The sequence below is a fragment of the Gracilinanus agilis genome, chromosome 3, assembly GCF_016433145.1.
Source record: "Gracilinanus agilis isolate LMUSP501 chromosome 3, AgileGrace, whole genome shotgun sequence".
Lineage (NCBI taxonomy): Eukaryota > Metazoa > Chordata > Mammalia > Didelphimorphia > Didelphidae > Gracilinanus > Gracilinanus agilis.
Genome location: NC_058132.1, coordinates 238152497 through 238175880, shown reverse-complemented (window position 1 = coordinate 238175880; position 23384 = coordinate 238152497). Strand labels below are relative to the sequence as shown.

At 36.4% G+C, this 23384-nt stretch overlaps 1 protein-coding gene across 1 annotated transcript in view; it reads left to right on the top strand.

Annotated features, from left to right (window-relative positions):
• Positions 1-23384, top strand: part of ITGA4 (integrin subunit alpha 4) — an 88384-nt gene that overhangs the window by 51764 nt on the left and 13236 nt on the right. The window contains exons 16-18 of the mRNA XM_044666475.1: positions 10854-11003; positions 14065-14141; positions 22406-22556. Of these exons, the coding sequence (XP_044522410.1) occupies positions 10854-11003; positions 14065-14141; positions 22406-22556 (378 nt within the window). The remainder of the gene's footprint in view (positions 1-10853; positions 11004-14064; positions 14142-22405; positions 22557-23384) is intronic.

Genomic DNA, 23384 nt, shown 5'->3' with positions numbered 1-23384 from the left:
GTACACAAGAAATAACCCAGGAGGCCTATTCATTAAGATTCCATCTTTCTGTCCCTTTTGTTTCACAAACATTATTCAATGGAACAAAATATGGTAAAGTGCTTCAGAAATTGTGGAGACGATACAGATGTCAGGATGTATAACTCTATATTCCTTGTGAATCAGGTTTTACTGTGTTGCCCATCTATGTAAATGTCATTACGGGGGGGGTGAGTCAGTCCTTTCATTGTCGCCTTGTTTGTAATTTCGCTTTTCTTCTTCATAACCTTGCCTGGAGGTATACAGAGTCCTTGGCTCAGCTCAAAAGTCAGAAATGTCCCAACTGAGCCAATCCTGGATTTTTATATTTGTTTCCTTGGGCCTCAGAGGAAGCTGATGAAGCCAGTGCTTGACACTGCCAGACAGGAGCCTCACACTTTTAAAAAAAAATTTAAGCTATTATCATTAAACTACTAATCACATTTTTTACATTAGCCAAATATCAGAATAGAAAGCATTGCCAATGCCTTTTGCATTAGAGAATGGTATACCCAAGTATCTATTGTCACAAACACACACACAAAAGTTAAACTGTCCCCAAAAGCCCTTTCTGGGATTCCATATACTAGCCTCAGCTTAGAACTTAATTTTCCCTAAGATACTTATTCTAAACAAATGCAAACAAACATGAAGAATCCAATATACTATTAAATACTAAGAGCAGTAATCTGCATGCTATTTCCCTTAATGGTTTTTATCTAGTACTAGTACAAAGCTATTAGATGGTAGAGTTCTGAAGGCATAGGATGACATTAACCTAACAGTCATTTGTATGGTGGGGATTAAGAAGGTTCTATTTTTAATTCTTTATAGCCACAGTTTTTCAGAGACTTAATCAGTTTTAGTGACAGATATTGCAGTTGATAAAAAAAAACAACCTAAAGGAAAGGTCCACTGTGTCATTTCCAGGACTCTGTTAAATTGGAAATAAAAAAAATAACGTTGAAAAAACTTTTTCTCCACAAACTTCTACCCATCATGCTATTATCCAGATGAAGAAAGACTCTTGAAAGTTGTTCATGTATTTCAGAATGAGTCTCTAGTTGAGATCATAGATATCATATTGTCATATATATTTACATATTTTTAATCCTAGCATATGTTCTGATTTGATGTGTCTGATCCAGGAGAAAAGAGAAAATGGCAAACTTTGGTGACCACACAGTGTTCTATTGGGTCCTTCTACCCCTACATCTTTTATATAGTTAGCAAGAAGATTAGCATCTCCCAAATAACTCTCTTGTTTCCCAATTAAATCCAAATGGAGTCCAAGCTCAATTTATTCTGTCATTTGAAACAGTGAGTGTGTGTTTTGAGAATATGTCCTTGAATTTAAAAAAGTTCCAAAATGCAATCAAAAGAAGTCAATTTCTATCTTCATTTTTCATTTAGAATGAAGCTTGTGATATTCCTGCAGATTCAAAACTTTTATCTCTATTATAAGAGTTATATAAAGAAGATTAGATATTACCAATTTATTAAGGTCTATAAAACATTTGGAGTTAAAAGGTCACAGACAGTGAGTTGCTTTGAAATGAGTGGAATTATGCATTTTAAAGCTCCCAATGTTAGGACTACTGGGATATTTGTGTGCTCTTAGATGATTTTTCAGTATAAGGAGAATTTCTCCCATGAATCTGGAATGCTCCTCAGTTAGTTTTGTCACACTCTTTGAAAGTCCTTTTTCCCCCAGCTCACCCCTTCGTTGGGTCTCAGAGGCTTAAACATGGGGCACAGGCAATTGCATCTTAGACTTCCCATTTTATGAAATACTTCCACAGCCCAGTTTAATTTTAACAAATCTTAAAATTGCTTTGTAATTGGTTATAGCATTTGGAACTGTTTAGATCAGTGATGGGCAAACTTTTTAAAGAGGGGGCCAAAAGAAAGGAAATGTTCATGTCAGTCTGTTCCTAAGGTAACTCTTTCAAAGTTTCATTGTATTGTATCCTACTCATTGTATTTGTCAGATTAGGAATACTGTGTGGCCGGATAGAACATTTCAGGGGGCTGCATCTGGCCTGTGGGCTGTAGTTTGCCCATCACTGAACTAGACTAATAAGAAATATATATTTATCTATTTGTCCTGAAATGGCAGCCCAGGTTAATTTCATATTAACATTACCTCAGCTGATGTTGGTACCCATCCACTAAGAGACTTTGTTCTGTAGCTGATTCCTTAGTTCATATGTCTTATATTCCCTTTCAGATTTTAAGTAGGCAACCAATCAACATTTGCTTTAAGAATGTTGTTTAGAGTCTTGCCATTCAGGCGTTTTAGTTGTGTCTGATTCTTTGTATCCCTGTTTTGAGGGATTCCTTAGCAAAGATATTGGAGCGGTTTGCCATTTCCTTCTCCAGTTCATTTTAGAGATGAAGAAACCGAAGCAAATAAGGTTAAGTGACTTGCCTGAGGTCACACAGCTAGTAAGTGTCTGAGGACAGATGAGTCTTCATAATTCTAGACCTATCCACTGTACTACCTAGCTACCCCCCAATTATTGTTTAGACTACTCTTGGAGTATAGCCCTAGAGCTGCCAGATCAGTCAAATGAGGAAAGCATGCTATATTTCATTGCTATTAAAGTGTTTTATCTTTTTCATGGTCTTTCCTAGCTCTGGTAAGATTAACTCAGGCATGAATTGATAATGTTTAATAATCATCTCATCAGGAGAAAATAATGTACATTTAAAATGTTTGAAACAATCTGCATTATTAACATTTTCTCCATAACTTTCTTAGGTTTATACAATCATCAAAACAGCAAATCAGGTCCTTTATTATTGTGTTTGCCCATATCTGAAGTATTAATGCTCACAGTGAAAATGTAACATTTGGCTTTATAAGCCAATATGAATTTCATCCAACTCAAACTTATCCTTATCTCAATATAGTTAGCATGTGCTGGTTCTACTTTAAATACTTGTTGCACGTCAGGGCAGTTTTTCATTTCCCAGCAATGTTTGAAAATCCAGTGGGGTAGATGGCTCGGGATTGAAAGCCAAGTCTGGAGACATGAGGAACTAGATTCAGATCTGATCTCAGATACTTCCTCGCTGTGTGACTTTAGACAAGTCACTTGACCTCCATTGCCTCACCCTTACTATTCTTCTGCCTTGGAACCCACAATATTAATTCCAAGACAGAAGGTAAGGGTTTAAAAAAAAGGGTGGAGGGAGAAATCCACTTCTGTTATTTAACCACCCAAGGTGATTCCTCTAATTTAAATGTCTAGTTTAAAAATGACTCATGTTGCAAATTAATATAAACATGGAATGTCCCACTGATGTTTACTAATTGTCTTATCACATATTAGTATAAATTAGCACGTTTATAGCAACATTTTTGACAATTTCAATATTAAAAGCTTGAACATTAATTTTATTGGAAAGCCTGTGGACGAAATCCTAATTGGCTACCCAGCTCTATTAATACCAGTTACCCTTATTAGCTGGACCTTTACTCTGCCACTTATCATAGATTGATTGTCCTTTAATGTTGATAATATTTCCATGCATGTGTCTTTCCCAACTAAATAACAAGTTCATTAAAGGCAGAGATATCCCTTGTGTCTTAGCAAATTGCCTTGCTAAGTAGTCCATGAATGATCATTGATTGATTAAATAGCCTTCTAATTTTAAGTGATAATAATCTCATTAAAATTCTGTGAAAATATTCAGATTGAAGTCTACCTATCATTCATCATTTTTGTTTTTGTTGAAACATGTGCGGTCATATATAGATTGCATATATAGACTGCTAGGCTTGGAGTCAGGAAAACATGGGGTTTGATGCCCCACCCTAGACACTTATTGTAGTCAGTTACTTAACTTTCCATATCTTAAAAAAGGGCATGTGGTAGAAATAAAAGGACTATATCTGGAGCAAAAGGATCTGAGTTCAAAAAATCTCACCTATACTGCTTACCAGATGTGAGACCTTAAAGAAGTCACTTAATTTCTTTTGGACTGAGTTTCTTTATCTTTAAAATAAGAGGATTTTACTTATTAACATTTGAGAGTTTCCTTCACCCCTAATTATAGGATCTTATTCATTTAAGGCAAGAAGTTTGTATTAAGTCCCTATTATATGCAAAACTGGAGATCCAAACACAAAAATGGAATCATCCCTACCCTCAACAAGCTTACATTCCCCCCGATTCCATCCCATCATAACTATGCATATGCAAAGTGATTCCTCATGATGGAGTGCAGTAATATTTTTGGAGGGCAGAAGAGATCTCATTTAGAGAATATGGAACTTGAGTTGGGGATTCCTAGTGGCAGAAGTGAAGAGGGAGGGCAATCCACCATAGGAATGAGGAATTCCCAGGAGAAGGGAATGGAAAATTCTAATATAGAGAACAGCTTGACAATTTGCCTGGAAAATAGAGTGAGTTAAAGATAATATGAAATTATTCTAGAAAGATAGGTTGTTCCAGGTTGTGAAGGACTTTAAATCCTAAACTGCATATGCTGCATTTTATCCTAAAGACAGTAAGGAGCCAAAGAATTTGGGGGTGGGTGGGAAGTTGGTGGTCAGGTTCTTTTTGATCTAGTAAAAACTAACATTGATATAGTGTTTTAAAATTCATAAGTTACTTGATATGCATTATCTCTTTTTAGTGTCACAGCAATCATATGAGGGTATTACTAGATACATTTTACAGATGAAAAAACTGAGGCTCAAATAATTTATATGATTTGCCATTAATCATGTAGCTTTTCAGAGATGGGATTTGAACCCAAGCCTTCTTGCCTGAAGGATATCACTTAGTAGCTATACCATATTGCCTTTCTAATCCCTTGGTTTAGGGACTTTCTTTATTCCCTCTGGCAGTCCCATATTTGTATGTGTAAGGATGGGATTTGTGCAAGGGGGATGGGGTATGTGGGTGTTCAAGAAAGACTGGCACCTCCAGTGTGAGAACTTGGCCAGCCCTTTTCAAGGCAGGGTTTGTTTGTCCACTTTTGGAGTCTACCCGGCTCCTAGCTCTCACCTGAGGTTTCAGGAAACTCTAGGTGTGCAGTGGTCACATCCAGGTACATTGTGGCAAATGGGCTGCACCAGTTACTATTGAGGGTTACTGACAGGCTTCAAACCTGTCAGTGAGTTAGCAGAGATGTCTACCCCTAGCATGCAGAGATGTCCCTCCAGGGAAGGGAAGAATGAAAACACTTTGTTCCAGGTCCCCTAAGGCAGCGGAAGCATGCCCTGTAGAACACTCAAAACTTGGGCAGACATAGAAGAGGTCAAGGACATCCACAGCAAAGATATCCAAGCCATCACCAGTCCTCCTAAGTTTTCTCTTGCCACTAAACTTTGATGACTGGAAAAGAAATGGAGGCTGGCTTTGTTTGACTTTGTGTCACTCTGCCCCACTTAAATCCATCACCCAGGATTGTCTGTTCCTGGACTTCTTCCAAAGGAAAGATAAACACTGATTTGTGTATAAGAAGATGCATCAGATGGCACCACCTTTCAAAGCTATCACTCCAAAGTTCTGAAAGGCTGCATGCATCTCAAGGGCTTACTCATTGCTTATTGTCCTTTGCTTATAATCTAAGTCAGAAACAATTTTACTTTAGTGAAGTTACTGTAGTAATTGGGGCACTTGTAGCTGGTTAGGTCTTTGGCAAACCAGGCACTCTTTTTCCAATTTTCTGCAAGGAATAGACCCACTTTTACTTAACCTCTCCCTTATATAGCTTAGTTATCTTCTCTACTCTGCCTCTCTCTGGGGATAAGAGAGTACTTTTAACTCTTTAGAAAAGGACAATACCTAAAAATCAAATTGCTTCAGCAAGAGGGACCTCTGTCACTTTTGTCTTTGACTTGTGACTTGGGCATTGGCTTGGGTCAATGGTAAGGATTTTTGTGGTTTCATCCTTCCTTCTTTGTTTTGGGAAATCATTAATAATAATTATGAAAATCATTAATAAATCAGAATTCTCTGATATTTTCACTTAGTCTCCAGCTAAGAAAAACTCTGACATATATGTATGCATGTATGTGTATATAAAACCACAAGTGATTCACTATTTCCTTTCTGGCTCTCCTTTGCAATGCCAAATCATACTACCACAAATGGGATTGACCAGATTTTTGTCTAGAGTTATCTGGTTTTAAATTATTAATCAAATCAGAAATTATGAACAGATTTAAGGAACTGAGAAACCTGGGAGTAACTGTCTGCTATCGTGGTCAAAGGAAGAAAGTAGTTAGGGGAACTAAAGTAAAACTTTACTAAAGTAAAACTTCATTTCCTTTCTCAATATCCCAGAGAGAAACAGTTTAGCCTAATTCCTAAGTTTATGCTAAGTATATGCTGCTATAAATATTTTTGTACAAGTAGATTATTTCCCCATTTTTGTGATCTCTTTGGGATACAGACCCAGTAGTGGTATTACCAGATCAAAGAGTATGCACAGTTTTATGGCCCTTTGAGTATAGTTCCAAGTTACCTTTCAGAATGGTTGGATCAGTTCACAAGTCCACCAGCAATGCATTAATGTCCCAATTTTGCCACATCCCCTCCAATATCTACCAATTTCCTTTACTGCCATATTGACCAATTTGATAGGTGTGAGGTGGTACCTCAGAGTGGTTTTAATTTTTGTTTCTCTAATCAAGAGGGATTTAGAACATTATTTTATATCATTATTAATGGCCTTGATTTCTTCATCTGAAAATTACTTGTTCATATGGTTTGGTCATTTGTCATTTGGGGAATGGCTTATATTCTTATAAATTTGACTTAAGTTACTTAACTTCTGAGACTGTACATTAAGGATCAGGGGTCGACCTGCCTTAGGTAACCTAAACATGTAGAATCACAAGTTTGATTTTTTAATGGGAGTGCCGGACTAGGTAGTACAGTGGATAAAATTATGGAGCTGAAGTGAGGAAGATTTTATCTTCTGTGTTTGTCTGGCCTAAGTAATCTGAGTAAATTTCAGTAACTGTATGACACTGGGCAAATTCTTTAACCCTATTTGCCTTAATTTCTTCATCTGTAAGATGAGGTGGAAAAGGAAATGGCAAACCACTCTAGTATGTTTGCCAAAAAAACCACCTAGTGAAATAATAGTCTCAAAAAGGGCTTGTTGAATTGAAGTGAACAGAGACATCATGGTGAATTGAGAATGGGTTTCGGAGTTGAAAGTCAAGAAAACCCAACTTCAAATCATACTACTCACTAGTTGTATTTTCACAAACTACTGAACCTTTCTGAGTCAATTTCCCTGTCTTTTAAATGGGGAAAATACCTTTACCTTGCAGTGGTCATTGTGAGAAGCAAATGAGATAAAGAATATCCAATACTTTGGAATGCCTTAAAGCACTAAGCACTATTAAAAATTTCAGTTCTACTAACTAAAAGAATGCATTAACCTGTGGTCAGCCCTCCTATCCCTTGTAGCTGAACACATGACCAAGTTAGGAGAACACCTGTCTACAACTAAACCCTCCAAATTTCCTCCAAATACAAACCGAACAGGAAAGATAATAGAGAGACAGTAAGACATTCATTTTTGGCTTGGCCCAGGTGCCAATTGCCATGGCTAGAGTGTGCATCATCTTGGATAATTGTCCATAAAAAATGTAGCATAGCATTTTCATTACTTTTAATACACATATCACCCCAGTAACTTGACTTCTTTTTCCTCGAGAATCTTAATTAGTAATCTGAAGACATGTTTTGGTACCGAAGCTTCATTCCTTACATAGAACTGTTAAAGTTAAGTAAGTGTGACTGTCTGTCAAGTAAAGTCTCTGTAAGAGTGTATGTGCATTTTTTCTATATTGTGAGAAAAGAATAATTAATAGCTAATTAGGATAATGGAAGTAATATACAGCAGATGCACAGAAGACCTTGTGGAAAATTAGTATGAATTAGATCACATGCGATTTGGTCAAAGCAAGCTAGTTGAGAAGAATTAAAGCAATGGACACGTGGAGGGACAATCAGTGGCTGTCTATCTCCCACACCTGGGGAATAATTTAATCAAGTTTGCTATTGTAAAATTCAGTGCTTCAAGCTGTTCCGTTTTCACAAGTAAATAACTTGGGATTTGGACCTTGATTTGCAGCATTCCCATATAGTCAAGGTTTCATGTAGAAATTATCACTTGCTGAGTGGCTTAACAGAATCAGCTTAAAATGTACTTTAATATGGAAATGTAAAAACAAAACCCCCTCACCTCCTAGTTTTTTGATTCATGCTAGACATCTTCCAGATATTATGTAATTAATAGAATGAGGCATCTATTATGCTTTTTGTCTTTGCAATCAGAATTCATGGAAGGGCTCTCTGGGTTTTCTCTCTCTCCCCTCCTGCCCTTCCTCTCCTCTTTATAAATTTATATGAGACAGTGTGGTCAAGTAGATAGAGAGCTGCCTCAGAGCCAAGAGACCTGGAATCAAGTCCTGCCCAGATACATTTTGGCTCCGGGACCTTGGGCAAGTCCTTTAGCCCCTTTATGTTATGTTCCAGCTGTTTGAGGTTATAAGGAGGAAAGAAGGTTCCCACCTGTATGAGTGGGAAGGTGAATTCTTTATATCTATAAAATCCCACAGTCTGCTCTTCTCCCTATCCCAATAAACTGTTGACCAGAATTCTTTGTGTTTCAAAAAGAAATATGACTTCTTTACCTTTTATTTATGGCAAGTAAAATTTGTAATTAATTCATTTTGCTATATAAAAGAAGATGAAGAAAAAAACTTTATTTAACATATTAAGAAATTGGAGGAATAGATTCTATGTGATGATTTTAACTGATCTTTCCTAGTAAGCACAAGCTCTTTCCTTGGCATTGTGAAAGGGTGATTTAGGGAAAATCAGCCAAGGAGTCAGAATGACCTAGATTAAGGAGCTATTTGTGATATATACTATATGTGTAACTGAGAAAATCTTTTAACCTCTGTGGCAACCCTCAAAGCTAGGAGATTGAGAATGGAGATGAATTACCAATGTACATCTGTGGAGGAAGTTTCCATACTCGTACAGTTCCCTGCACTGATGAAAAAATCCCCTACCCCCGGCCCACACACCAACTCCCAAACAAAAGCAAGTAAAGAGGGGAAAACAGCCACTTTCCTTAGGGGAACTCACATTCTAATAGGGAAGACATCACTGTAAAGAATTCTGAGTGGTAATCAACTGCTTTGAACAGATGAATGAAAATCTGGCCTACTGACACTAATCTATGGGAAGGTAATGTATGATGCCATGAATTTATGTCATTCCTCTGGAGAGTACATCTAGTATAAATGTTAACCTCATTTACATTTTTAGTAAGTGTATGTAGTTCTAATGAAAGCCCCTGACCATCTTTCCTTTAATGTTCCATGTGAACTTTATTGAACTGCCCCTTCTTTTTTTTTAAATTACATCTACTTTTGTAATTAAAAACTTATAATTCTTTCTTTATTAAAAATGTAAATTGGAATTAGAGGATCAGAATAAGGATTAAAATGGCAACTATAATAAAGGCAACCAAATCTATGACCTCTTCCATAAATATATTTCCTACGTAGTAACCATTCTAAAACAAAAAAGATTGAGTAAGATTGCATATTGCCTTCTAAGCACCTATGAAAACTGGCTATAGATGTATTTCCTTGTTGATTCATAACTTCCCCTTCCATGCTTCGGGTTAGTTTTGGATTTTTAACTTGGGTTGTGCTTCATAATATTTAGAGACCATCATTTCGGATTTAAGACTTATGATCCATGGGTCTATATTCAAATCATCTAGTTAAATTAGTAATTTAATTCAGTTGAAATCATCCACCAAAATGACTAAATTAGGCATTCAAATATTCAATATTCATATGGTTCTGTGAAATCATCATTGTGAGTGTTCCCTCCAGATGGTAACCCATCCATATCTGTTGATCTTCAGTGATTTTTTGGATCGTTTAGAATTATTTTACCAATTACGTGTAATAAAAAATGTTCATATAAGTTTTCCAAAGTTATATGATTGAACTTATCTCCCTTCCCCTTCTCCTTCACAATCCTGGAAGGAAAGTTGATCTCCTCAGTGATTTTTGTCCTTGGCCTCTAGTACTTTCACCATATCAGACTCACCCAAAGTACTCATGCTTTCACTTGATTTTTCTTAATATTTTGAGGATATTTGTGGAGCATTAATGCAGTCCATGAGTTATCTTTTGCTCCTAGGACATGACCAGCTTATCTTCATTGTTGTTCTTATATTTCTTTGGTGACATTCTGGACCCTCACCTAGCAGCAAAAGAACATCACGGGCTGGCACAATGGCAGAGGTGGCAGTGGCAACCCAGCCTGATCCTGGACTAACTGTTCCCTGAATGGCATAATCCTTAACTCTGAATCTACCCATTTTGTTTTGCTCATTTTGTTTTTGAGGCTGGTTCTCCCTATCTTGCCCAGGCTGGAAGTGAAACAGCAACTCGTAGAATCAGTACCACTGGTCAGCAATGGAGCTTTGACCTCCTCTGTTTCTGATTTGGGCCCTTTTGTCCCTTCTTAGGCAGCTTGTGATCCCCCTAATCTCAGATTTACCATATTGGTGTTGAACTTTGGACATCCTATTAACTTGAAACACTGTTGCTCAGAAAGTCGTTCAGTAGTCTCAGCCTACCTCAGTAGTAGGGATAACATATGTGCCCAACAATTTTTTTAAGTTTTTGGGGAAAAAAAGAAAAAATCTGGGTACCCTATGGCTGTTTAGTTCTTGTACAGAAAAGAAATTCTTATGGTTTGTGTTTTCTATTGCTTGTGTGTGTTTATTAAATGAGTAATTATTAAAATTTCCAATTTTCTTAGAAAGATGTAAGGGATATTCTTACTCCAATTCATGTTGAAGCAGCTTACCACCTTGGGCATCATGTAACCAGCAAGAGCAGCACTAAAGAATTTTCACCACTGCAACCAATTCTTCAGCAGAAGAAAGAAAAAGACATAATTAAAGAAAAGGTTGGAATGTTTTCCTTTATTTTCATTTTTTAGTATTTTTAGAAATGCCATGTAACAAAACAATGAGGCATTCTTTTATATGAATTCTTCCTTTAAAAATCTGTACATATTATTTACTGATGCTGTTCTAACCAAAAAATTAGATGTTTGCAGGTATCATTTAAAATTTTCTTTTCCCCTTTTTTTATGCTCATTGTATTGAATTTGAGTTTTTAAAAATACATCAAATATATAATGTGTATATGGTAATTTTCAATTTATTTTACCTTTCCTGTGAAGAAAAAGTAAAAAAAAATCAATAGTAACTTTTATGTGTTAGAATTATTTGCTTACACAAAATATCATGAGTTCACACAAATAGTATATCCTAGGGATATAATTTGTCCTGAGATAACAGATCCCTTGTTGAGTTCTATTGCTTTTTGTAGTTATATGGTTATGTTGCTCAGTAATTCCTGTTTTCTCATTTTCGTCTTGTACTTCCCATCTATGTCTCAGTACAAATTGTTCTTTAAAATGAGTCTGATGTTAACGTCCCTACATTCATCACTTATCCTAGTTTATACCAGATTTTGTCAATACCATGAACAGTGTCTTTATTAGTTGTAATCATTTCATTTAAGCCTTTCCTCTCCAGCTGCAGAAAGACATAGCAGGCTGAATATATTTGAGCAGAATCATTGTGCACACACATACACCTACTCTATGATAAAGTGCCATGGCTTCTTTGCCACTCCTCCCATTAGACACTCTATCTCTTGACTTCAGACATTTTTATTGACCCTCCTCTATGCCTGAAATATTCCCTCTTCATCTCTACTCCTTGGCTTCTCTGGCTTCCTTCAAATTCCAGTTAAAATTCTATCTTTTATGAGAAACCTCTCCCATCCCCCCCTTAATTCTAGTACCTTCCTTCCATTGATTATCCCCAAGTTATCTTGTATATAGCTTGTTTGTGCATACTTGTTTGTGTGTTGTCTTACCCATTAGACTATGAACTCTCTGAGAGTAGGGGCTGTTTCTTTCTTTATATCTCACCTAGTTAATGTTCTAATTTCATACTAGTATTTCTGGTTCATAGTAGTAGCTTAATGTTTATTGATTAACTGAACTATCAATCAGGTAAAAGAGCACTGCAGTAGATAAAAAGAAATTCAGGGGGAAGTGGATTATCAGTTACTGTACAATACATTAATTTCACTTTTTTTCAGATATAATACTGACTTCCGTTATTCTCTGACAAATAAATATAAATGACTTCCAAAATTGAAATATATGTATTGTCTCAGCATTTCTGGCAGTGAAAAAGCTCTTAGGATATCTAGTCCTATTTATAATTGAACAAAGATTCTCTCTGCAAACATTACTGCCTTGAACCTTTGCTTGAAGATGTCAAAATAAGCAAGAGCACACTATAATCCTGAGACGACTACTTGATCACTTGAATTACTAGCAATGCTTTTCTTTAATGATGCCTAAAGTTGCTTCTTCCAACTTATAACCATGGATTGATCTTAGTTTTGCCCTAAAAGACTAAGCAAAAACATGCAATACTACTTCCATATCCTTGTGTCCTTTCTGTATATTCTTCTCTTCAAATTAAGCATCCCTATCTATCAGTCTGTTTCCATGTGACCTGAACTCCTTTTCCATGTGGCAGGCCTTTTAATTTACTTTATCTAATGCTTTCCTTTGAACACCCTATAGTTTATTAATCTCCTAAAATGTAATGTACAGAAATGAATGAAAAACTCTAAAACAAAACCTCCCAAAAAAACCAAGTACTGATTAAGCACTGCTATGTGCCAGGAACTCTGCAAAGCAACTCCAAGATATTATTTTGTTCAATTCTTAAATCAATCACAGGAGATAGATGCTATTATCAGTCCCATTTTATAGTTGAGGAAACTGAAGCAGACAACAGTTAAATGACTTACCCAAAGACATACAGGTAAGATCTGAGGCTGAATTCAAACTAGATCCAGTGTTCTATCCACAGTTGCAACTACTTGTCTCTAATGCGTTCTCTGACAGGGCAAAGTACAATGGTTAGTCCTTTTTAATCCTGACCAAGATAGCTCTCTGAGGTTAAGATTGCATTATTTTACTCTATATATACATATACACAACACTTATCAAAAGTAAAAGTGGAAAAATGAAGAACAAACCATGCTTGTAAGAAGAAATGTGAAAAGATATTCTTACTTCATTTCCTTTGCAGAAATAAGAGGTCCCACAAATGTATATTGCAATGAATTTCTGCTGATTTTTTTCTTCAAAAATACTATTTGTTGTATGAGATAGCCCTTGGAGAGGGAAGAGAAAGGACATGGGAGAAGATTATGGTATTATAAAATAGACAAAAAAAAAAGACACAAAATAGACATCAATAAAGGCTGATGTTACAAGAAAATTTTATTGGCTTTCTTGAATTCTGTATCACACTGTTGACTGTATGAGGTTGCAGCACATGAAAATCATCTTTAGATGAACCACTGTATAGCCATACCTATCTTTTAAGCTTGAGGATCCATTTATTCCTCTCAAATTTCACTTTACTCAGTTTGACTCAATGTTCTAGCATATTTATGTGTATATATTATATATATTTGCTATCGTATAACTATAACACTGAGTCAAACTGAATAATATAAATGATAAAATATTATTTATATGATTATTGTACTATATAATGGAATACATATAATATATCATATATATGATATGCATATATGTAATATTTATCACATATTTGTATATATGCATGTATATTCTTATCTATTTATTTGGGCTGTCTAGTGCATGTGTATGCTTATCTATCTATATATCTATCCATCTCTCTTTCTCTATCTCTCTATCTCTATCTATTTATATTAACTATTCCTCCCAGATTCCTGTCATTTGGCAGATTTCTTAAGTATACCACGTAGGTCTCTTGCGTAGTCATTGTTTTAAAAAAATTAAACAACATAGGGTCAAGCACTGATCCCTGATCACTCCATTAAAGACTTCCAAACTGATATCAGGCCTTTAATTGTTTTTCCTTTTCTTGCCATTTCAGATAACCTTTGCGAGATTTTGTAGCCGTGAAAACTGTTCTGCTGATTTACAAGTGTCTTCAAAAATTGGATTTCCAAAGTAAGTATTACAGTTATTATGGTTGATCACCCTCAGGGCTTGGAGTGTTCTGATTAATTAAATATTTTGGATAAATTACGCAGAAATGACCAATTTTTCAAAGACTTAGAATACATTATAGCTCTTTGTAACATGGTTATTTGGTGTGCCAATCACTATGCTGGGATTATAACAAAAAGTGTAAGACGGTCTTTGCTCCTGAGGAGCTCCAAGTCTAATTGAAAATGCAATTACTAAACAATGTGTGAGCAAGATAATATAAGGGCAACTAGGTGGCTTAGTGGATAAAGCACTGGACCTAGAGTCAGGAAGACCTTAGTTGTGACCCTGGACAAATTACTTAACCTTGTTTGCATCATCTATAAAATAAGCCGGAGAAGGAAATGACAAACCTTTCCGGTATCTCTGTCAAGAAAACCCCAAATGGGGTCACAAAGTGCCAGATGCAACTAAAATGACTGAACAACAACAACAACAAAGAATATAAATTGGAGATAATCAATAGAAGGAAGACATTAGCACTAAAGGGAATGGAAAAAAACTAGAACTTCAAAGGGGACAATGTCCTGCTGATTCTGTCATTGTACTATAAATACTCAAAAGGGCCTATAGGTAGATTGAGCTGCAAAGTTAAGGTTTGATTTTCTATAGAACAATTAATATAAAAGCCATAGTGGAATAGAAATGACACTAGCTTAGGCACTAGGAATACTTACTCTGATTCTTTTATTAAGTTGTTGTCTGTACTTGAGTAAGTCACTTGTCCTTGGTTTCTTCATTTATAAAATAAGAATGTTATAATAAATGATCTTTTCTTGTCTAAACCCCTATTGAATTTATCGCAAATTGCAATAAAGATTGACTACCTGAATCATCTAAGAGTAACTACTCAAAGGCATTTTCTAAGATAGTCATATTTTTTCTTAGAAATATTTCACAATAAGGCAATAATAATAAAACTATTGATAAATATGTGGTAAGTTCATTTTGTATTTTTATATAGTGTGGTTTTGCTGTTTCTTTTAGACTGATATTAATTCATGAGTTTCATAGTTCAATCCTTTTGTATCCAGCACTTTTCAGTGCATAAAATGAATATATTAGAAAGGAAACTAATTGAACTAATTTTTATTGTTCAGTCTTTTTTTCAGTTGTATCTCTTTGTGACCCCATTTCGGGTTTTCTTGGCAAAGATATTGGAGTGGTTTGCCATTTCCTTCTCCAGTTAATTTTACATATGAGGAAACTGAGGCAAACAGGGTTAAGTGCCTTGCCCATGTCACACAGCTAATAAGTAGGTGAAGCCAAATCTGAACTTGGGAAGAGGAGTCTTCCTGACTCCATGTCCATTGCTCTATCCTCTGTACCATCTAGCTGCCCTTGAATAAGTTAAGTAATTGAATAAGCATCAAGTAAATTAAACTACATTACCCTTCATTCACCTGAATTGCCCAGCCTTGTCTCATATTTTCACTCTTCTCTCTGCTGGCTTTACTAAAACCCTGTTGTGATTCAGTTGTGTTGTGGCAAGTGAAGCCATCTTCATAGAAGAGAGGCATCTGAATGGAATTTCAATCCAGACAGTCTGGACACAGCTTTTAGTATGAATGAGTCAGTGGACGAATGTATGAAAAAAACATTTATTAAACACTGATAGTGTGCCAGGAACTTTGCAAAATGTTAGGGATAGGAAGTAAAATAAAGCACTCATTCTAAGTGCGACATATATATGTAGATATATGTAGATATCTAAGATATATATATATATATATGTATATATATATATATTAAACTTAAGATTTGCCCATCACTGTTATAGGATATCAAATATGGATTTAGTAATTCAAGACTGGAGATTGGGAGAGAGATCAAGATTAGATATCTGTGAATCTATGAATCATCTGCAGAAATGATTATGGAACCTGTTGAGATCACCACTTGAAATAACATAGAGAGGACAGAGCCTGGGGTGGGAAAGCATCCATGGCTAGTGGGTATGACCTGAAGATCCAGCAAAGAAGACTGAGGAGCAATTAGAGAGGTAGGAGAGAATGAAGAGAAAGTGATGTAATGAAAACCTAGAGAGAGGGCATTCCAGAGTGAGCAAGGATAAAAGGTTGCAAAAAAAATCCACAATGATAAGTGAGAAAAGGCCATTAATTTGACAATTAAGAGATAATCAGTGATTTCCAAGAAAGCAGTTTCAATTAATGAGGTTACCAGCCAGATTGCAGAGGGAAAAGAGAAAATGAAATCCATAAGTATAGACAGCATTCTCGAGGAATTTAGGCAAGAAGGAGAGGATATAGAATTAGACAACAGAGATGGTAGGATCAAGTGAGGGGGTTTTAAGTGAGACAGTCTTATTCTGAAGGATAAAGCAGGGAAGATAAAATAGGAAGCTTTAGATGTAAAAGCCCTATGATTCTTAGGGTATAGTGAGAGATTACATGGGAGTGCCTGGGCATCAGAGTGGTGGGAAATATAGTTAGGCTTATGACAATTGAGAAGGAGAGGTCTTAGCATCGAGGCAGGGGAAAAACATTCTCCATTGCTTTATTTTTCCATATTCCAGGACCTAGTAAGATCTGGTCAGGTTGGACCATGGGGGACAGGCTAGAGTTTGGGGGAAGGACTAACATAACCCTCTCTGCCCTCTGGTTTCAAGTAGGATGAGAAAGGAGGTGCTAGGGCATTAAAGAAGGGCGTCTGCCTGATGTGGTCATCTCTGGCCTCTGGCCTTAGTTTGGAGGAGTTTGAACCTAGTGATATCCACCCAGACTCTTGGTCCTAAGATTCTTCCTTGCAGCTCCACAAAAGAAATTTATGGACTTATATAGACCTATATCACATTCATAAACTCAGTTGTTTTTTGTCTTTCATAATGAAAAGACTTGATTGTTCTATGACTGCAACCCAGTGGAAACATGTTTGTTCAGGTTGCTCTTATCTAGTTCAGAAGTTTATAGAATTTAGATTGAGAAAGCCTGCCTAAGTAATCTAATGCGTTTAATCATAGATTGCATTCCTTGTTGTGTTTGTTTATTCCTCACTATGCATTTCTTAGTGTTTCATTTCTGTTTTTGAAGGTACTTCTATTGATAATACNACTATGCATTTCTTAGTGTTTCATTTCTGTTTTTGAAGGTACTTCTATTGATAATACTTTTAAACATGGCATTAAAATGTGTGACATCTAGCTTTGATTTTCTTTTTTTTTCTCTAAATTAATTCTATTTCATTTAGGCCAGGCCTATATAGCCTTAAGTAACTTGTCATTTCTGCACCAAGGAAACCCAGCTCATTACACAGATAATTGTTAGTGTTTATTCCTCAATTATACAGATAGGCAAAATACACTAGTCAGTTCCAGTGAAAATGGCTTTGTATTTTCCTCAGTGCCTCACACATAATATATACTCACTAAGTGTTTGAATGAGTGAATGATTTTCAACCCTTCTCTTCCCATTTTACTTCTTTCATCAACATTTCCTAGATTCCTATTCCTCCATATTCCTAGCTTCCACAAATCTTTAGCAATAAGATCAGCCTGGGTTTGAAAATTCTTTGCTTTGTTTTTTTTCCCCCATCTTCCTTCTAAGTCACTCTATCCTTTAATCATCTTTGGCATTCTTGAATGAAATCCTTGTAATTGCTCTGCAAGTGAATATGATTTTGAAATATAGACTATGAAAACACAAACAATAATAATGCTTCATATCTGAGGAATGAAAGCACTTTTATTGGAATATCTAATCTATGCATTTATTCTAAACTTAATTAAGCTTATTTTCCTTAGCAGCCAGACCACATAGCTTGAGTTTTAAGCCCTGTGATAATTTTAAATGATAATACATTTTGCTTGGAATATTTAAATAACACGATAAAACTATTTTAGTTTTGTACTGCTGGGAAATAAGCATTATTTTACAAGGTCACTGGGTATTTCTTTAGCACTTCTTCAAGCTCCAAATCCCATAATCTCTGAAGGAAAAATATATGATTACGGTTTATTTTGTGATTCCATGGGAAAGATGATGTGAATATATTGTTCAGTACATCAGTGTTTTAAGGTCACTAAGTACCACCATGTATACTTTTATAAAAGCAGGAAGCACTATAGCTTTTGTGTTATTTTTGAGTTTAATTGCCTACTTATGACAGATACCTAAAACTGATTTGAGGTGTTTTCCTGGAAGAGATTCTAATTGATTTCTAGAAGGGCTCTGACAGAATGCTTTGCATGTTTAGTAAATTATACCACATTCTATACAAGTGCTCCTATCCCACAACCCTCTTCACCCTGCCACCTCCCAGAAATGGGCTAAAAATTGAAGCCATATGTTTCACACATCCTCTTAAACATAATTTCCTGGGCACTAATGGTATTTATGTGCCCCACAGCTATAAACCTGTTTTAGGCAAATGTATTTACTCAATGAAGAGTATCAGTTTTTGAAGACATCAGAAATGGGCATAATATTGTATTAAATGAGAAATCCATTTAAAAATATAGCACAGTGTCTGGCACAAAGTAGGTGCTACATAAATGCTTATTCCCTTTCATATCATGTGCCTTACTGCTATAATGCCCTACAACTCAGTCCTTAATTAAATTAAACCCTCTTATGAATATCTACCTCATATATGTGATGAACTATATTTAGAGAGCCTTCAGCTGTCAGAGAGATGGCCGAATGCTACCTGATTAAAATTATGAATTCAGTGGCAAGTCAATACCACCAAAAATTGAGCTTTCTGAGGGACTGTATAGCACTAAACCCCTTGATGGCAGCTTTTTTTTTTTAATTTAATTTTTATTTTTTTTAAACCCTTAACATCTGTGTATTGTCTCATAGGTGGAAGATTGGTAAGGGTGGGCAATGGGGGTCAAGTGACTTGCCCAGGGTCACACAGCTGGGAAGTGGCTGAGGCCGGGTTTGAACCTAGGACCTCCCTTCTCTAGGCCTGACTCTCAATCCACTGACCTACCCAGCTGCCCCTTGATGGCAGCTCTTTTTGCTAGAAAAGGAAATCAAGTAGGCTTTTTCTGGGTAGACGGTGAGGGCCAAAGATCTGAAAGGGACTTCAAAGGCCATCTAGCCTACCCCTCTCGTTTTATGTGTGAGGAAGCTAAAGACCAGAGAAGTTGTGAGTTACCCAGAGCCACCCTGGTAGTGGCTGGCAGAGCTGGGCACTTACTGGACTCTGGCTCCAAAACTTGGTGCTCTTCCCATTGTGGGACACTTTCCCTGTTTCTAATCAGGAGGTAGAAGTGAAGGGTTGCCAAAAGAATGACTCTGAGACATGCAGGCAGGAGACAGAATCTGCCTAAACATATAAATCCTCCCACTCCATGCTTTTCTTTCCTCCTCTTTTTTGAATGCACAAGAGATTTCAGCAAGTACAGCCTCCCCTCAACGAAATGCCCTCCAGAAGCTCGTTGCTTCATTTCCTTCACTTACCAGTTCTCCTTTCACACATGTAAGAAAGTGCAAGAAGATGCATCACACATCTTTTACTCCAGCTCCAGCCTTTTGAGTCCAAGAGTCAGGAATTTTTTTTTAAACCCAAATAAATGTTATAGTCCTTGACTTAGCAAAGTGTGAAGTATCACCTCACATTACATTTTGTCTTAGTATCTTGATTAAAAACTATTTAGCTGTGAAGCACTAATCTGTTTTGTCTAGATAGAGCATATTCATTATACAAAAGCTCAGGGAACATTTCTTTCCAAATAAGACTTCCATTCATTTGGCTCGGAGCAGTCGAGAGACAGGAGGGAAGAATTACATCTCCCTCTCTCCCCTCTTGCCCCCACCCGAACCCTGTTCTTATTAAGTTATGATTCTGTATGTACACAGTACCTCGCTTTGTTTAAACTTCTAGGATTCTAGTCGGCTCGGTAAATTTCAAGTATGCATTATGCATGTTTTAATGAAGAATGAAATATGATTACCAGGGAAAAGCTCGAGTGTGGCTTTGTCACACTCCCAGATGTGCACCTGGTGCTTTATTGTATCTCCTGGAGTAAGCTGGTGGGCATCTTTCTGATGGCTTCTTGTTAATGAATCAAGATGCAGGAAGATGTAGAACAAAAAAGGATGGATAGGAGAGTAATTATGGTAATGTGATAAAATAGCTTAAAAAATGTAAAGGAAACCAAGGCTCCAGCTCCTGAAATGTTAACATTGTGTTTTTCTTTAATTCGCTGTTGTCTTGGAACCTTGCTGTTTATGCAGCGCTTTCACCTTCTGCTGTTTGTCGAAGTGCCAACTTCTTTCCCAAAGGTGTTCAGTGACTAATGCTTTGGTTAGCAGCCAGAATATTTTATAAATGTCTATTTCTAGGCAGCTTTTCCACAAGTCTTAATTAAACTTTAATGTCAAATGAAAGTTTACTTTTAGAACCTCTTAGATTCTTTCATTGGTAACATGATTACCTACCAGGAGGGGAAATTGGGGGACCCCCATGCCCCCTCACATTTCCTCCAGCCTATTTAACTCAGGCCCTACAAGCAGCAGCACTAGCTCTGTGAAACAAAGGCTTGCAAATAAGAGTCAAATTCACCACCCTTTTCCAAGAGTTGGGATAGTACAGTGGCTCTTGCCTAATCAATTTCCTCTGCCTAAAGTGTTAGCTTATAGGCTTTTTCATAAATAATCAATATTGGTACTTTAAATGATGGTTTTATATAGTGTATTCTACTAACAGTGCACCAAGGGGGAGGCTTTCCTTCATGTGCTTCTTCACCTGCTCCCTGTTTCCCTCCCTTAAGGATTCAGGAGCTGCCAGTTGAGAATTTTCTGTAGTCACAACTTCAGAGGATGAATTGTTTCACCCTTTGAAACTGGAACAGGAGGATTAAGCAGAATGAAAATGTATTCTAGAACAAAGCTTGTATTATTGTAAAACTGTTCTGGAGTGAGATGTATTTAAGTATAATTCTTGCTTATATGTTTATTCTGCAGCTAACTCTGAACTTAATTTAGACTGTTCTGTAGGTTGTGGGATTTTTAAAGTCATACTAATTAAAATAAGTGAAATAATTCTAATATCATTTGAGAGAACATCGCTGAAGAAATAAGGCCAGAAATAAAAGCTTATGGACCATGTGAAAGGGAGTTTTTTTTTAACTTCTGAAGTATTATATGAGTTGTTTATTAGATCATAGTGGTTATTATAGTGAGATGTAAGCAGTTGATTTAGTAATATACCCATAAGTGTATAGGTATGTATGGTTAATGGATAGTTAAACATTTATTAAGTGCTTACTATATGCCAAAAATAAGCAATGGGCTAAGCACTAGAAATAGAAATATAAGCAAAAGACTCAGTCCTTTCGAAGGAGCTGACGTTCTAATGTGAGAAGAGAATATCTAATAGGGAACTGGAAAAGGAGTGATGGAGGAGGGAAGGGTACACAAAAGTGGGGATTGGAAGCAAGGGTAAAGTGAGTATGGTCCTGGCACCTGAATTGGCTGTCCGGGTCAGGAACTCAGCAATCAGAAGAGAACGTGGCAGGGTAGGGGCATCTTCAGGTGAGAAGACATCTCAGGAGGTAGAAAAGCTGAAGAGTTGAAGAGTAAGGAGTGAAGATATACCAGCATGCATATACACCTACATATTTGAGGCATCTAGGTGGTGGTATAGCGGAAAGAGTGCTGGATCTGAAGTTAGCAATATCTGAGTTCACATTAGACACTTACATGTCTGACCCTGGATGAGTTGCTCAACCTCTCTTAACCTCAGTTGTTCATCTATAAAATGGAAATAATAGCATCTACTATACAAAGTTGTTGGGAGGATAAAATGAGAAATATATGTGAAGCAATTTGTAAACATTAAAATGCCATGTAAATGTTAGCTATTATTATTGCAGCTTTTATGATTATATAGTACATTGAAATTTTTTGATTTACCAGTTTCTTCAGAAGAGACAAACTTCTTAAAGCTATAAAAACACAGAAATTAATGAAACCATAAAGTGGGAAATTAAGTAGAAAATGAAGTGGCTTGATTTCATCCAGTGACAACTTTTGTTTACTGACAAATCTATTGTGTCAGACTGAAAACTTAGCTGAAAAAAGGAATCTTGATTATAAGGGTTTGTGCCTAACACATGTGCCAGATTCATGATTCATTACAGAATCTTTTCCCCAATCTAATTCATATTCATGATTAAGGCAACTATCATGTGCATTAGGAGATAGAATTTTAATTCTCTTAAAAATGGAACCTAACCAATATTTAATTATTTTTAGGCCATATGAAAATAAAAATTATCTTGCACTTGGAAGTATGAAGACTTTAATGTTGAATGTTTCATTGACTAATGCTGGAGATGATGCATATGATACAACTCTGCACATTCATCTACCCAAAGGTCTTTACTTCATTAAAATTTTGGATCTGGTAAGGATTGAATTGCATAGTATATGGATTCTTCTTTAAATTATTAGTATGAGTTTTTAAGTTGAGGGCACAGCATGGCATGTACTTGTCTCCTACTGGCTCTCAGGAGTGTAATTAAAATATTTTCAAGGACTTGGAAAGAAATCAGGCTCATGGTTTAACCAATCCACATTTATGTCAGTATCCAAGTTAGAGGGGTTACATGACAAAGTAGAAAAGGCAAGGTGAGAAACCTTCAGCAAAAGAAACTAAGAGGACAACAGAAACAGGTAGAAGAAATGTCCAGGAAGCCTAGCAGCAATTGTAGAATTTGAATAAGTGTTTGGTTATCAGGAAGGTCCAGTTGTAGACAGTTGGTGGATACCCTTGTGGGTGGGTAAAATCCACAGATTACCTGCCTCAGAGCAGTCCGGTGGCATCCTGAAAGAGCACCAGCCAGACAAGTGTTTTCTATCAGGTTCATAGTCAAAGATACAAGAATTGTGATTTGGGTGCAAGGGTCAGTCCCTTGAAAGGTCAAGAACAAAACAGGGCCATGCTCCTGTGCTGGGCTACAAAGTTGGAATAGTAATAAGGGAACATAAGCAAAGGAAAGCAAAATGGGACCTTCTTGCTGGGACAATAGTGGTGGCTTTGATTACAATGGATGAGGGGCCCATTTGCTAGAACCAAAGTAAAAGGAAGGCCCTTTGAAGGTCAAGATTGACAACACTCAAACACCAGAATTATGCATCTGTTTACCCTCTATCTTCACTCCTTCTGAAGAGTCTGTCATAGAGTTCTGGGCAGGGACTAACAACTAAGGACAAAGGACTAAGCTTACTGATA